The sequence below is a fragment of the Vicia villosa genome, unplaced genomic scaffold, assembly GCF_029867415.1.
Source record: "Vicia villosa cultivar HV-30 ecotype Madison, WI unplaced genomic scaffold, Vvil1.0 ctg.001193F_1_1, whole genome shotgun sequence".
NCBI classification, from domain to species: Eukaryota; Viridiplantae; Streptophyta; class Magnoliopsida; order Fabales; family Fabaceae; genus Vicia; species Vicia villosa.
The window spans coordinates 446749-461656 of NW_026705528.1; the positions used below are offsets into that span (position 1 = coordinate 446749).

A 14908-nucleotide genomic window follows, 5' to 3' on the forward strand; every position below is an offset into this window, starting at 1 on the left:
TGGATGACCTACTATCAATTTATGTTATCGGATCATCCATTATTTATTTTCACGTTCCAGATATCCAATCCTATGCGTAAGAAATGTGTTGAGGAGTGTTAAAAGTCTCACATAAGGGAGCACAAAAATTATTTGTGCTAGAGATGTGATGGTCTTAATGACTTGACTATTCTTACTTTGTTTTCCCTCTTCATTTAATTAAAATTTCTTAACAAGTACACAATTCAAAGTGGTATCATAGACCAAACTCAAATTGACAACATAAAGAACAAAAGGATATTAAAGAAGTTAAAAAAAGAAAGACCAAAAAAAAAAGACAAAGACGCTACAGAACTCTTTACAACCCAGTTAAGATAACTAAATTTGATCATATAAAATCCAAAACAAAACTTTACTCTAAAAAGTACAGCAATGAAAGATTTAAATCTTTTATACATCACCATGTGTTGAACTGACATAAACATTTTCACTTTTATTAAGCACATTGGCATGCTTGTGTTATTCACTTACTTGAGTGTTCAACATCATCCATAGTTGGAACAGCATATTCTCAATTTTTTCTTTTTATTATTTCTGCCCAAAAGAAGCATATTCTTAAATCAATATTATTTTCAACAAATCAATGAGTAACATCACTTATATTCTTTCAACTAAATCATAATTAGCCACTTCTCTGTCTTTTTCCTTCACTCACAAACACTTACCTTTACCCTTGAAAAGAATCCTAAAAGCCTTGTTATCCTTAAACTCAATCCCCTCTTGTCAATTGTCATTGCATTATTGATTCAGGATTCAGGATCACTAAACTAACTTGTGCACTCACATCCAGGTCTTGAAAGATGTCATATAAGTGAGTTTTGCATAGCATACACTTGTAAAAATCACAATAAGAGTTTTAAAGTCAGTGTCAATTGTTCATCGCTCAACCAAACACACCTTATTATGCGATATGAAAAAGGATGGTTGAGTAGTTTGGCGTTGTTCTTGGTTCGGTTTTTTCAACATCCATAGAACTGTCAAATAGTGGTTTGAAACTAAACTAGTAGTAGTCGTTAGAGCACTTTTCCCTTGGACATGACTCGTGTCATGAGGCCCCCCACTTATCTTGGAACAAACCACAAGAAAAATAAAGCAAATCAAAGCAATGCACTTTGTCCTAGCACATTACCCACCCAAAAAAACATTCTACCCATCTGTTTTCCTTTATTTGATTGAAGAATATTTTCCAATTTGCCTTTGTATCTTTACAATCTTTCATGGGAGAGGAAAAAGGATACAAATTAACAAGCTTTTTTCATGGCACATGGATTCAATGCTTTAACTTTTTAATGGGCCAACAAAGTAGATAAAAGCAAATAGGTAACATCGGGATCTGGGGAAGCAGATTAAAGACTATTCACAAGTACGACCATGATTGGAACCTGATATTGTGCTAATATTTACATAAACAGTGATGACATCGCCCACAAATTCATCAATGTGACTTGCCCAAATCTACAACCTATGATTCCATTTGAGAAAATTCTTGGTCTTCTTGGTCCATGTTTAAAACATAATCAAACATCAAATTGGCAAAACTGTTGAATCAGGATTCAACTACTTTAAACTACTCGAACAAAGACAAACCGCAATTAAACCACCAAAATAATTGAACCATCATATAACTGGTACACTGTTGAATCATGATTCCAACTACTTTAAACTACCCAAACCAAGAAAACCACCGAAATAATTGGACCAACCATTGTATAACTGGTTTAAGGTTCAACAAATTGAACCGTCCAATTAAATTTGATTTTTAAACGTCTTTCTAGTAGCAACTAACAAGTGTGCAAGCCCAGCGTGTCTTTGGCTCCAAACCTGCTGCTAGGGCACTCATTTAAGATGATAAGTGGTCAGAATTAAGCCGCAATTCACTTCTGTACCACAAAACTGGAAGCCATTTAACATAAAAAGTACATAAACAAAAAACGAAGATGACTGTGACTGTGATGCGTAAGTTTCACAACACACCGAGTTACTCTTGTCTAGATGAAGTCAAAACCATGGCCGAGATTAAAATTTTAGAAAGGTGAAATCAGAAAACAAATAATGTAAATGTGATCAAGGCATTGCTGTAAAATTTTGGAATGGGTAAAGAATCTATCAAAATCATTACTGGATTCCTAAGATTCATGGTCTATTTTGACAGAAAGTTACATCAGTTATTGCTTTCTTCCTCTTCCTTTTTTAGTCGGTTGTGCATCAACTTGTTCTTTCCCGGTGACTTCAGAAAGATCCACTGCAGAATTAGAGGAATAATTTGTGTCATTGTCATTATTAACAAAATAAGAGTGAGAAATCAGCAAGATAAAAAAGGTTAAGAACTTAAGTATATAACATCGAACTGCTACAGCTTTCAAGCATGGTATCAAGAAGCAATAATTTACAGTTGAAAAAGCTTGATGTTTAACATGCTACATTAACTCCAAGCAGCATTGGCCTTTGGAGGGGAAAATCATGCATATATTAAGATGATTAATGCTATTAACGTGCACCAATTGATTAAATTTTAATTTATGTTTTTTCTTGGGATTTCACTATTTACTAGTGTTACTGGAAAACAATTTCAAAATCATTTCCCAAACAAAACTTATCAGTCAGCAAATAAATGCCAAAATGCATGCTGATCAACAAAGCATAACAAATAACATACCTTCTGGTCCCCGGGCCATCAGCGTAAAGAATATATTATTAAGTTTTTCCATCTTCTTAGCTTCTTGTGCTTGGTCTGTCTTATACTTTAGACACTGGTCAAAAACAACAACAATCAACTTTAGGAACATTTTACTTTCAAAAAAAAACTTTAGGAACATTTCTATGAGATGTGACTTAGACAGCAGATAGGGATAGGGGAATAATATATTGTTAATATGCTTATGCACAACACTGCGTCCATGGGATTCACACAAGTGACAAAAATTATATTCTAAGCAAGATAAATGACTCGGGAAGAAAGTCTAGTCATGACAGAATTTATTGATTCAAGGTGTCACATCTTGCTTGAGAAAACAAGTTTTGAGCTGTGGAACTTTTAACGGCCACCTATGAGGATTCTCAATTTGGCAAAGATAATTTCATGTGGTACGTCATCAGGAAAAGGAACAAGTAAAAATGACCAATGATGTTTAAATTGTCATCCATCACCACTTTCTAAAGGCAAAAAGAATATAACTACGGCATATTAAGCTTATTTCTTAAGTCAACCCTTCAAAACGCCATATTACGAAAAATAAAACTTCAAACCATCCATGAACAGTTTGAAACTTGTACACCTTCGAATACTAAGCTTTAAACAAGGTGCTTTCGCGGAGGGATGGCGAAGGAAGTGCTGGCCAATAAACATAATGATGGGTATTGTTAAAAGTCTGTTTGGTTTAAACAAGGGGAAGAAAATAACCACTTCTTGTTTGACTTCCAAGGGAGAGATTTTAATAGGGAGAGTAATAACATACTTTTTACACCCTTATAATTGTCCATATTGCATTATATTCAAGGATATATCAGTGAATAAATTTAAAATTTTAAAACTCTTTCTCTCCCCTCCAAATCTCCCGATTATTTAAGAGGAGCCAAAATCAACTTGGGTGGAATTTTGCTTCCCCTCTCTTCATTAACCCCAAACCAAGCACTCAGTAACACAATTAACTTGGTAAAACCAACTGGTAAGCAGAGTACTCATTCCAGGATAGTGGCACGGAGCGACCAACCCCAAAAGTGGGATAGCGGGATAACGTATAGTGGGATGACCGCTCTATTTGATTTTTTTTTTTTTGACAAATTACATTACATATGATAATTATAAACGAATATTTAATGTAAAATTAAACAAGGAACTCAACTCATAAATATTCATAAATCAAAGCACACGATTGTAAATTAAGGGTTAATTTCGGTTTTTAGAGGCGTAAAGGGATAGCGGGCAAGACCCTGCTTCGGCCCGGGAACTGCTCTACTCCGCTATCCCACTATTTACAATGTAGCGGCCGCTATAGTGTACTGCTAAGACTCTTTCCATAGCAGTCAGCCTCCGCTCCGCTAAAGCAGGATAGCACCGCTATTGACTACTGTATTGGTAAGTTAGGGCTATCTTAAACAAAATCACAGAAAGTATCCACAAATTGGAATGTTCAAACCAGTTCAACATTTATTTATCTATATCTTAAAAATCAATCACATTCATCAGCAAAATAAGCTATATCATAGAATTAACTTGTCATGATTTAAAGACCTCCAAAATTTGAACACATACTACTAGCATTTATCCAACACAAGGTAGATAGATATAATGATAAGAAATAGAATCAGTACCTGTCGATTATCAGTAACCTTGAGTACCAATTTTCCATCACAGTGTCTATACTTCATCACATACCTTGTCTACACTTCAAATTAAACCCCCGCAAAAAATTCAGGGGAAAAAGTAAGCAAACAATTAGGGCGTGTGAGTAAAATAGAGCACGAGAAAAACGAAATTGAAGTATAATTACAGAAACTGATTAAGCTGATTTAGCTTTTCTTCGATATTATCGGCTACGGAACAGAAGAAGTAACATCATGAAAAAAAAATGGGAAAAGTTGAAGAGGAAAATCGCTTACAGATTCAGGATCGGCGCGGAATAGCTGAACGGATCGTTCCAGAAAGTCGTCCCATGAAGTAATGTAAACCATGTTGGCTCGTCGCACCGTCGTATGAGGTTTCGTCGAGGTCGGGATCCGGTGGAGTGAAAGGGGAAGTGGAACCCACCTTTGGCTTCAAATTACACAGGGGTTAGGGGTGGAAATAGGCCAGGCCGATAACAGGGGCCTACAGGCTAGCCTATATAGGCTCAGGCCAGGCCAAACATTATTTTTAAATAGAAAAGGCCTAGGCTTTTTTATAAGCCTATTTAGTTAAAAAGGTTAGGCCTCAGGTCCTAAAAGAAGCCTTTTAAGCCTATCAGGCCGGCCTATTTAAATAAATATGAAATACTTTTTTTATTATCATTATGTTATGTTTTATACTTTGAATTAAAATACATAAATAAAATTTGGTTATCTTTAAGAACTTGTAAAAATAAGATGAAAACATCTGATGAACATTGTTTTCATAAGTTCTCTTAAACAAATAGTCTTGTAAAACTTATGCTAAGAGGTAAGTTAAAATAAGTCAATGCAAACAAATTTTTAGTCTCTTGATCTTTTAGTTAGTTAGTCTATTTAAATATTATTTTAATTGCTTATATACATATGTCTAAAACAAATAGGCTTTTATATAGGCTAACAGGCTAACCAGGCCTTCGAAAAGGCCAGGCTCAGGCCTAAAAACTAAGCCTACGACAGGCCACAGGCCAGGCTTAGGCTTCAGTTTTTTTGACAGGCCAGGCTTAGGCTTGGCAAAGCCTAGCTCGGCCCAGCCTATTTCCACCCCTAACAGGGGTGTAGCTGGCGTTTTTTTTATGAGGCCCGTCACAAAATTTGATTGGGCATACAATAGGTTCTTCTATTTACACCCTATCACTTTCTACGTGTGCATGCTGGGCCTACATATGGGCCACCAAATTACTAGCCCTATTAGTAAACACGAGTTCAATGTCATCAAAATGGTTAATTTTGCTTCCCACCTCACAAGCAATCAACCTACCCCCAAGTGTTATTTCTACACAAAGACGGAACCTGAATTTAAAATAATATTGAAAGTGTTTTGGAGTGCTGAAAAATAGATTTCCTATTTTAAAGTTGATGCCTCCTTATAAACCTTCTAGGCAACGACTTATAGTTATTGCGTGTTGTGCTATTCATAATTACATACGCAAGTGGAATTTACCTGATGAGTTGTTTAGGATATGGGAAGAAATGGATCCTATTGAACTTGAGGGGATGCCGGAAGGTCCTGTCATAGAAGGAACAAGTTCCAATGTCGACAACTTAACAAGGTTATCTAATGAAGGTGCGGCTGAAATGGCAATTGAAAGAAATCATATTAGAGATGAGATGTGGGTACACCGTAACAATTAAGTGAATTAATTATCTCTCTTTTAGATTTTCATACAAGTAACTTGGAATTTTAGTGGTTATTTTTTGAATTCTTATGGTTTGATTTGATATGAATGTTTCAGATGTTAATATACGCTATAGTACTTTGATAATGAAATCTTTTGTGTGAAAAATCTAATAACTCGAATCTAAAAAAGAATTAAATTATATATTTAATTATATCTCAATTTTATTTAATAATAATATTGTACATTTGTATATTTGATTATACGTCATTAAAAATTTAATTATCAATTAATAAATGTCCTTTTCATTTTATATTAGTTAAAAATCAATTTTTATAAATTGAATTACCAAATAGGTTTTTAATTTTCTCACCTTTAAAACTGTTTTTAAAAATAGTTGACCAAATGAATTTTTTATGTTTTCATTTTTAAAACAGTTTTGAAAAATCATGTTACCAAACAAGTATTTTAATAGTTCTCTTCTTAAAAACACTTTTTTAAAACAATTTTATAAAATCGATTTTAAAAAGTGAAAAGTAAAATTGTTTCAAACGAGGCCTAAGTCTTATCGTTTTTAGTTTTCTCATGTTATAGATCTATATTAAAAGTGTAAGTTTTAACATACAAGTTTTCTCTTTTTGATTTTTCTCATTTGTTTGCTTGTGTTAATGTTTGTTCACATATTTTTCTACCAAAAACATGTTGAAGACAAGTAAAGTAAGTAAATGTAATTTTCTTCATCTTCTCAATCTTCTTCATTTCTTAACTCTCCTATTTGTTTTCTTTTTTCTTTAATATAACAAATAACAAATAATACTTAATGGAGTTTTAGATTTCAAACAAATTCATTTTTTTTCACTTCGTTTTCTTTTCAAGTTTCTTTTTTTTTTGTTATCACATTGTTTCGTATTTGTTATTGGATCTTCTGATTTTGTTTTATATTTATTATTTTTATTTATGTTGCATCAATTATTTATTTTTATCTTATATGTTTTGTTTGTGTTTCATTATCTATATGTTTCTCATATATATTGTTTGTGTAAAAAGCGACTAATGTTTGATTTTTTTTACTTTATATCATCTTTGACAATTGTGAGAAATTTGGCAATAATCTTGGCAAATAAACTATATTAATAAAGAAATAGTAATGTATATGTGTGGCGGTAAGAAACTATCGAGAATTGAGATTAAGATGAGAGGCAGCCCCAGACATGAGGCGACTCAAGGGATCAAAGAATGTCGGCGTACCCGGTCGATGGAGTAAGTGAGGGCCACTCGACTCTTCATTGGTTGGATAAGTCTCTTACATCCTGGCTCTGTTCCCAAAGAAATGTTGGGAGAACCGACGGGGTCCAAGTCAGAGAGCTAAGCGGTCAACGCCCCATGAATCATGCCAAGGGATAACTACCAGAGAGATTTTGTACCACACGATGCTAGAAGAGAGTCAGAAGTATGTCGACCTCAATAAATGCCAATCATAATCCCCTCGGCATCTGGACAGACAAGAGCACTCTCGAAGAAGGTTTGGGCCCAATCAAATAGGGTCATCTCAACCTCAGAAAAAAGATTCGGAAACACATAACAGAGGTCTGACTCATCCCAAGTCAAAAGTCCGACCTTCCTGAGCCAGTCGAGCATCAAGCCACCCGGATACCACAGTTGAGGGAAGTATCTGGTATACATTTGCGGCTATCCACAAAATTTAATTAATGTGTTTGTAAATTAATTATAAACTACTGAATATATAAATATATATATACACATGTTGCTATTATAATCTTATTGTTGTACTTTCTTTCTTTGACCCTTTTAGAGCACAAAAATGAAAATGCACGTTTCAGCGAACTGGAGAACAAACAATGTAGTTGATGCCCGTCTTAAGGACACATGAGTGTTATCAAAGACGCTTTATATATCCGAATACAACATTCAAAATCCCCTAAGCACTTTGCACACACGAAGATTCAAGGGTGTTGTCAGATACACTTCGAGCGCATGGCTACAACAATCAACTTCTCAAAGCGTCTTGTGCGCCTTTATTATTCAGGGGTGCTGTCGGACACACTTTGATCGCCCAACTACGACAATCAATTCCCCCATCACCTCGAGCGCCTTCAGAATTCAGGGGTGTTGTCGTATACCCTTGGAGCGCCCGACTACAAGAATCAATTCCCCATATCGTCTTGTGCACCTTCAGAATTCAGGGGATCTGTCAGATACGCTTCGAGCACCCAGCTACAGCAATCAATGCACCACCGCGTCTCGCGCGCCTTCAGAATACATGGGAGCTGTCGGAGACGCTTTGCATGTCCCGTGAGGGCAACAAAATCCCCTAAGGGTGTTATTAAAGAAGCTTTGCACGTCCAAATACAACATCCAAATATCCATTATCAAATAAATACACGCTTTCACGCGTAGCTGGCGCACCCCCTTTAGATCTAGCCAATTTGAGGGCAAGCGTGGTGAAGCCTAGAGATGACCACCTCGATCCGAGCCATAGCTTTAGGGGCATGGAAGGGGATAATCTATCTTTGATCGGGTAAGATCCTTTGTGACGTAGAGCGTAGTTCAAAATATGGTTGCATCTATCCGGTTTCATGTCCCTCGTCTCTAAGTATAATTTGAAACACCACCATGATTAACCGAACGCATACTTTAACCATGTAAACATGATTAAGGTATAGCCTCGTCTAGCTGGCCTGTTATGAAATACTTACAAGTACAACGGGGAGCATAAACGCTTGGAGCCAATCTCATGTTCCATTAGATTCAATCTGACATATAGACACCTCAAACCGCAAAAGTGTTTCCTCTGTGCAAGCATATTCCAATCACAACAATGCACTACTACATCGACATTCTATCGAGAAATTGTGTATGTCTTAATGCAACATTCTTCCGAGCGAAACAGTCATACGTGGCTCCACAAAAGAGTTAAGGTCTTTTACACTTTAAAAAATTATTATCAACAAATGATTAGGCAAATTACAAGTTTCTCCTCTGACCCTAATTCTCCTCGAATTCGAGTCAAACAATGTCAAAAGTTGAAAACGGAACAATATTATACCAAAAGGCATAAGTATGCAAAGGCAATAACTGAAATAAACATATATATATATATATATATATATATATATATATATATATATATATATATATATATATATTGTTTACAAACCGAGGCACAAAAGCCTTGTCAAATATTACAGGAGAAAATCAAATAAAAAAGAAAAAAACGACATTCAGACGTCGGTACCCGGCTCCTCAGATCCAAGACCACCCCCAGTAACCTACTCAGAAGAATCTACTAAAGGGTCCAATTGATCAACGGTGATAGCATGTTCGGGACACAATAATCTAGCTTGCTCCAACATTTCATCTTAGACCCTGCAAACGGCCTCCACTGCCCGCTCAAGAGATTGTAGAGACTTTTGTTGGGTTGTAACCACCTCCTCGAGAGAGCCTTCAAAAGCATTAGACTAATGATCCTTCTTACACGACTAAGTTGTATCTTTAGAAACCTTCTTACAACTTTTCTCCCCATGAGCAAGGGAGGTTTTCAACCTTTCTAGCCGAAAATCCAAAATGGACGGCCTACCATACCGACCTATCTCTTCCTTTAAAGAGATAAAAGCATCAACACTCGCTCGAAGCTCAATGTTGAGTGCCAGAAATTCGTTATTTTTACTATTGTTTTGTGGCACTTATCAATTCTTTTGTATTATATTCTCTGAATAATTCCCCGATTTTTGTATAAATATGTATAAATAGTATTTAATTGAGTTTTTATTCATTTATATAACATTTGATAGTTTTCTATTCATTTTGTAGATATCGAGTCGCTTTTGGAGCACGAGCAATAAAGTGCCAAAGACACGGCTTCAAAACGCGCAATTTTGAGCGACGGAACCAACGAATCGTCGAATAAATCTCAAAATCAAATAAAAATAAATCATCAATTTAGTTGATATTCATTCATTATTGGATAGAGCATGGAATAAGCTTTCCAACGCTTCGAACCGGGCGCAAATCGGAGTTACGGTTCTCAAGTTATGGCCGAAATAGTGCAGAATTTTTCTGCTACTGGTGTCACTCGCCGGGCGAAGGATTAGGCTCGCCGGGCGAGCCCGACTGGCCCAAAAATGTGATTTGCTACTGCCTGGAGTCGCCGGGCGAACCATTTTAGTCGCCGGGCGAAGCAGTGTCGGCAGAAAACGCAATAAAGCTGTTGGAAATCATTTTTTCAAGGATGGTTGGATATTTTAGAGCTCCAATCCATCCAATAGCATTTTTTGAGTGGAAAGATGCTAGAAAACACATTGGAGCTATCAAATGGATGATCCGGGGTTGAATCCTTCATCAATCGGAGCCGACAAACCGGGAGATTTTTGGGTTTTTCTTCTTTTCTTCTCTTTGTGGTTTCATTTGTGGGTTTTGTGTAGATCTACTATGATCTCATGTATATTTGTTGACTATTATGTTATATAAAGCTTGCTTTCATATTTTTATGGATTATTGTCTTAGATTATTGCTTTGTGGCTATGTGTTTGAGTTGCTATAGAGATGTAGGGCTCTAATGCTTATCTAGGATGATTTTCTATTAACTTAATTGCAGAGATGGATTAGTTTGATAATCACTTAGTGTTAGTGCTTAATGCGTCTGAGTGGCCGTGTTTGTCTGAGAGATCGACATTTACGGGAAGCTCGGATTTCTCATGTGTTGTTTAGGTGTCTGAGAGATTGACACTTAGATAATGTTGTGGGTTGTGTTGTTGACATGTGGTAATATTGATAGGTTACAAGTTGAGTATATTCGGTCAATAAGTTTAAGTTTGTGAAGAGTAGATTATATGCAATACTTGATAGTTTCTTCTATTTGAAGAATGAATTTATTTTATGTTCATATGTTATATTTTCCTTGTTTACTTTCAACCCATTCAATCCAAACTCATAACTATGGAAACTGTTGAACGGTAGTTCAATGCACTGATCCCTGTGGAGACGATAAAATTTCCCGGATAAATATTTCCAAATCTTTTGTTGCTTGCCGCTTTACCGCCTCAACAAAATGGCGCCGTTGCCGGGGATTGGTGTTTTATTGAACTTGCATCGCAATAGTTTCTTTTGTTTTGAGTTTTGTATATATCGCACATTTTGTATAGTCTTACTTGTTTATATTTATACTTATAGTTGTGAATTTGTTATATCATTGTTTGTTCTTTTCACGTTTGCTTGTGTGTTGTTAGGAATAGCCGGACGGAAGTAACTTGAAGGAACTTTCTTTAATAACAGGCGTCGAGCTTACGACGTAAAACAAGCATGTTTATTCTTTTTAGTTTGTGTTTAGTTTAGGTAGTGTGATGCAATTGTCTAAACAAATTTAGATCGGACCAGTTCTTAAATTTCATATCTTCATTTTTAAATTTGTTTAGACAATTTCATCCGGTCTTTTAGTATATGTATATTAATTGTGTTCACGTTTGTATTCGTCTTTGAGCTTGTTGTGAATAGCTTGAGGATATTTAGGTGATTTGTCAAGTTTGATCGATTCGACTTGCAAATGCGTGGTAATGATTTTGTTAAGGTTTTGTACACGTTCGAGGTATGTGTTTATCGCTTTCTATACTTTAGCATATTCAGGATACTTAGGCTTTTTACAACTTTTATGTCATTCATTCTTTTGTATACTTGTTCATTTGTGAATCACTTTAGTTCCCACCTTTTTTGTGAGGTAGCTTTCCATTGTTCACATATGCTGGAGACCACATTCTTGTTCTAACTGGATTTTATTATGCTTAATCTTTTGTTTGTGTTGATTATATGAAAGCATGAAAATGATCAAGGCATTTTTGTTTCATTTTGAGCACAACTACCTTGGCCAAATAGTCAATTCACCTTGTGAGTGTGTGATCATTAGTACCTCCTTTGAGCCTTTTTGTCAATGTCCATGTTGTTTTTGCTAAATGATTTTCTATAAGTGTTTGGTTCTCATTTTTGTATGGATGTTGATTCTTTGTTTTCTTGAACCCTTAACCATGGTTTTTGGTTTGAATTTTTACCTTGCCTTAGAAAGTAGGGAGTATTCACATTTTGATAGTATGGTTGAATTCAAGTTGGGGAGAGAATGATTGTGTACTTATTGGTTGATTGCTATGAGGTTGAAAGAAAAGAAAAAAAAATATGTGAAAAAAAAAGTGAAAAGAAAAAGAAAGAAAAAAGAGAAAAGTTTTGAAAAAGAAAAAAAAAGAGTTTGAATAATTGTGCAAATAAGTATGGTGCTTTGGTGTGAAATGTGGGTTGATGAGGAAGTTTGATTGAAATTCCATTGTTTGAAACATTGTGGAAGTAATTACTCCCTTAGGTTTGGGCAAATTTTTGTTTCGATTAGCCTTAGGAATTATCCCTTGTTTGTTAACCAAGCCACATTACAACCTTGAAAAGTCCTTGTGATTCTTGCCTTTGTGTTTTCAACATGATTTTTGGATGATTGTATAATTTAGTCTTTTGTTTGCAAGATTGTGGATGAGTGAAATTACCTTATTTTGTGTGTTTGTCATCTACCGATGATTTCATTTTGCTAGGTGTGATTCATTTTTGAACTAGTATTGTTTTAGAATGTTTGGTATATTATTTGTACTTTGCGTTTGTTTCATGTTTATGTTATCGTCGTAGTTTAGTGGTAAGTGTTTACTTTGTGTGTACCATTTTTCATTTGAGCCATACATTTGTTTCCGTTTTTCAAAACTTGTCGATTCGTGAATCTTTGGTTGATCGCTTTCGTTTCTTTGAGTTGTTTGTTTCTTGTTTGAGGACAAACAAGTATAAAGTTGGGGAGAGTGTTGAGTGCCAGAAATTCGTTATTTTTACTATTGTTTTGTGGCACTTATCAATTCTTTTGTATTATATTCTCTGAATAATTCCCCGATTTTTGTATAAATATGTATAAATAGTATTTAATTGAGTTTTTATTCATTTATATAACATTTGATAGTTTTCTATTCATTTTGTAGATATCGAGTCGCTTTTGGAGCACGAGCAATAAAGTGCCAAAGACACGGCTTCAAAACGCGCAATTTTGAGCGACGGAACCAACGAATCGTCGAATAAATCTCAAAATCAAATAAAAATAAATCATCAATTTAGTTGATATTCATTCATTATTGGATAGAGCATGGAATAAGCTTTCCAACGCTTCGAACCGGGCGCAAATCGGAGTTACGGTTATCAAGTTATGGCCGAAATAGTGCAGAATTTTTCTGCTACTGGTGTCACTCGCCGGGCGAAGGATTAGGCTCGCCGGGCGAGCCCGACTGGCCCAAAAATGTGATTTGCTACTGCCTGGAGTCGCCGGGCGAACCATTTTAGTCGCCGGGCGAAGCAGTGTCGGCAGAAAACGCAATAAAGCTGTTGGAAATCATTTTTTCAAGGATGGTTGGATATTTTAGAGCTCCAATCCATCCAATAGCATTTTTTGAGTGGAAAGATGCTAGAAAACACATTGGAGCTATCAAATGGATGATCCGGGGTTGAATCCTTCATCAATCGGAGCCGACAAACCGGGAGATTTTTGGGTTTTTCTTCTTTTCTTCTCTTTGTGGTTTCATTTGTGGGTTTTGTGTAGATCTACTATGATCTCATGTATATTTGTTGACTATTATGTTATATAAAGCTTGCTTTCATATTTTTATGGATTATTGTCTTAGATTATTGCTTTGTGGCTATGTGTTTGAGTTGCTATAGAGATGTAGGGCTCTAATGCTTATCTAGGATGATTTTCTATTAACTTAATTGCAGAGATGGATTAGTTTGATAATCACTTAGTGTTAGTGCTTAATGCGTCTGAGTGGCCGTGTTTGTCTGAGAGATCGACATTTACGGGAAGCTCGGATTTCTCATGTGTTGTTTAGGTGTCTGAGAGATTGACACTTAGATAATGTTGTGGGTTGTGTTGTTGACATGTGGTAATATTGATAGGTTACAAGTTGAGTATATTCGGTCAATAAGTTTAAGTTTGTGAAGAGTAGATTATATGCAATACTTGATAGTTTCTTCTATTTGAAGAATGAATTTATTTTATGTTCATATGTTATATTTTCCTTGTTTACTTTCAACCCATTCAATCCAAACTCATAACTATGGAAACTGTTGAACGGCAGTTCAATGCACTGATCCCTGTGGAGACGATAATTTTTCCCGGAGTAATACTTCCTAATCTTTTGTTGCTTGCCGCTTTACCGCCTCAACACTCAACCAATTCCTTCTCAATATCATGATTTTTGCGCTCAAGGGCTTCAGACCTCTCTCTCAACTCATCTCGCTCCCTTGAAAGCTCACCAGAGTCTAAAACATCGTTCTAACCACCAACTACAATGGAAACAAAAGACTCAACCATAAACAAAGTATGAGAAACATATGCAAAAGGCCCCGTCTATGAGTGGCAGATAAAACCTAGACGAATTTCAGGTCCTCAACAACCACGACAACAACAAACTCTTTAGTTGCAATATTAATAGATATGAAGATACATAGTAAATTGTATATACCATAGAAATCAATCGTGTGACTTTACCATGGAATTTTCCATTATTTATTGGTCATAATTTTTACAAATATAAAATAAATATTATTAAAATGATAGATTAATCTTAGGAGATTAGTTTCTCCATTTTCTTGATAGTAATTGTTAAATTTATTCTCTAATTTGAGTAAGAATAATAGATTTATGGAATTAAAAAAATGAGAATAAGGATAAAATTCTCTTGCGACTGGTGGCGATAATGAAAACGAGGGACGATAATTTTGTCTCTTTATTTTACTTTCATCATTTCCCCTCAACCGTTTTTCGCAAGTCCCTACAAGCTTTCGCTTTCCAATTGCGTCCAAAGCTT

At 35.4% G+C, this 14908-nt stretch overlaps 1 protein-coding gene across 1 annotated transcript; it reads right to left on the reverse strand.

Annotated features, from left to right (window-relative positions):
* Positions 1–2032: 2032 nt before the first annotated feature.
* Positions 2033–4825, reverse strand: LOC131633958 (signal recognition particle 9 kDa protein). Its single transcript, XM_058904636.1, has 4 exons — positions 4639–4825; positions 4351–4419; positions 2696–2789; positions 2033–2281 (listed from the first exon to the last, which is right to left on the reverse strand). The coding sequence occupies exons 1-4, from the start codon at positions 4708–4710 to the stop codon at positions 2205–2207; spliced, it is 312 nt and encodes a 103-aa protein (XP_058760619.1). The 5' UTR covers positions 4711–4825; the 3' UTR covers positions 2033–2204.
* Positions 4826–14908: the final 10083 nt, after the last annotated feature.

Coding starts and splice junctions, on each gene's coding strand:
- LOC131633958 (XM_058904636.1), bottom strand. CDS start 4,710: ATGGTTTACATTACTTCATGGGACGACTTTCTGGAACGATCCGTTCAG. Junction 4,420..4,638: donor TCCGCGCCGATCCTGAATCT/GTAAGCGATTTT, acceptor TTTGAAGTGTAG/ACAAGGTATGTGATGAAGTA. Junction 2,282..2,695: donor GATGGCCCGGGGACCAGAAG/GTATGTTATTTG, acceptor CTAATTCTGCAG/TGGATCTTTCTGAAGTCACC.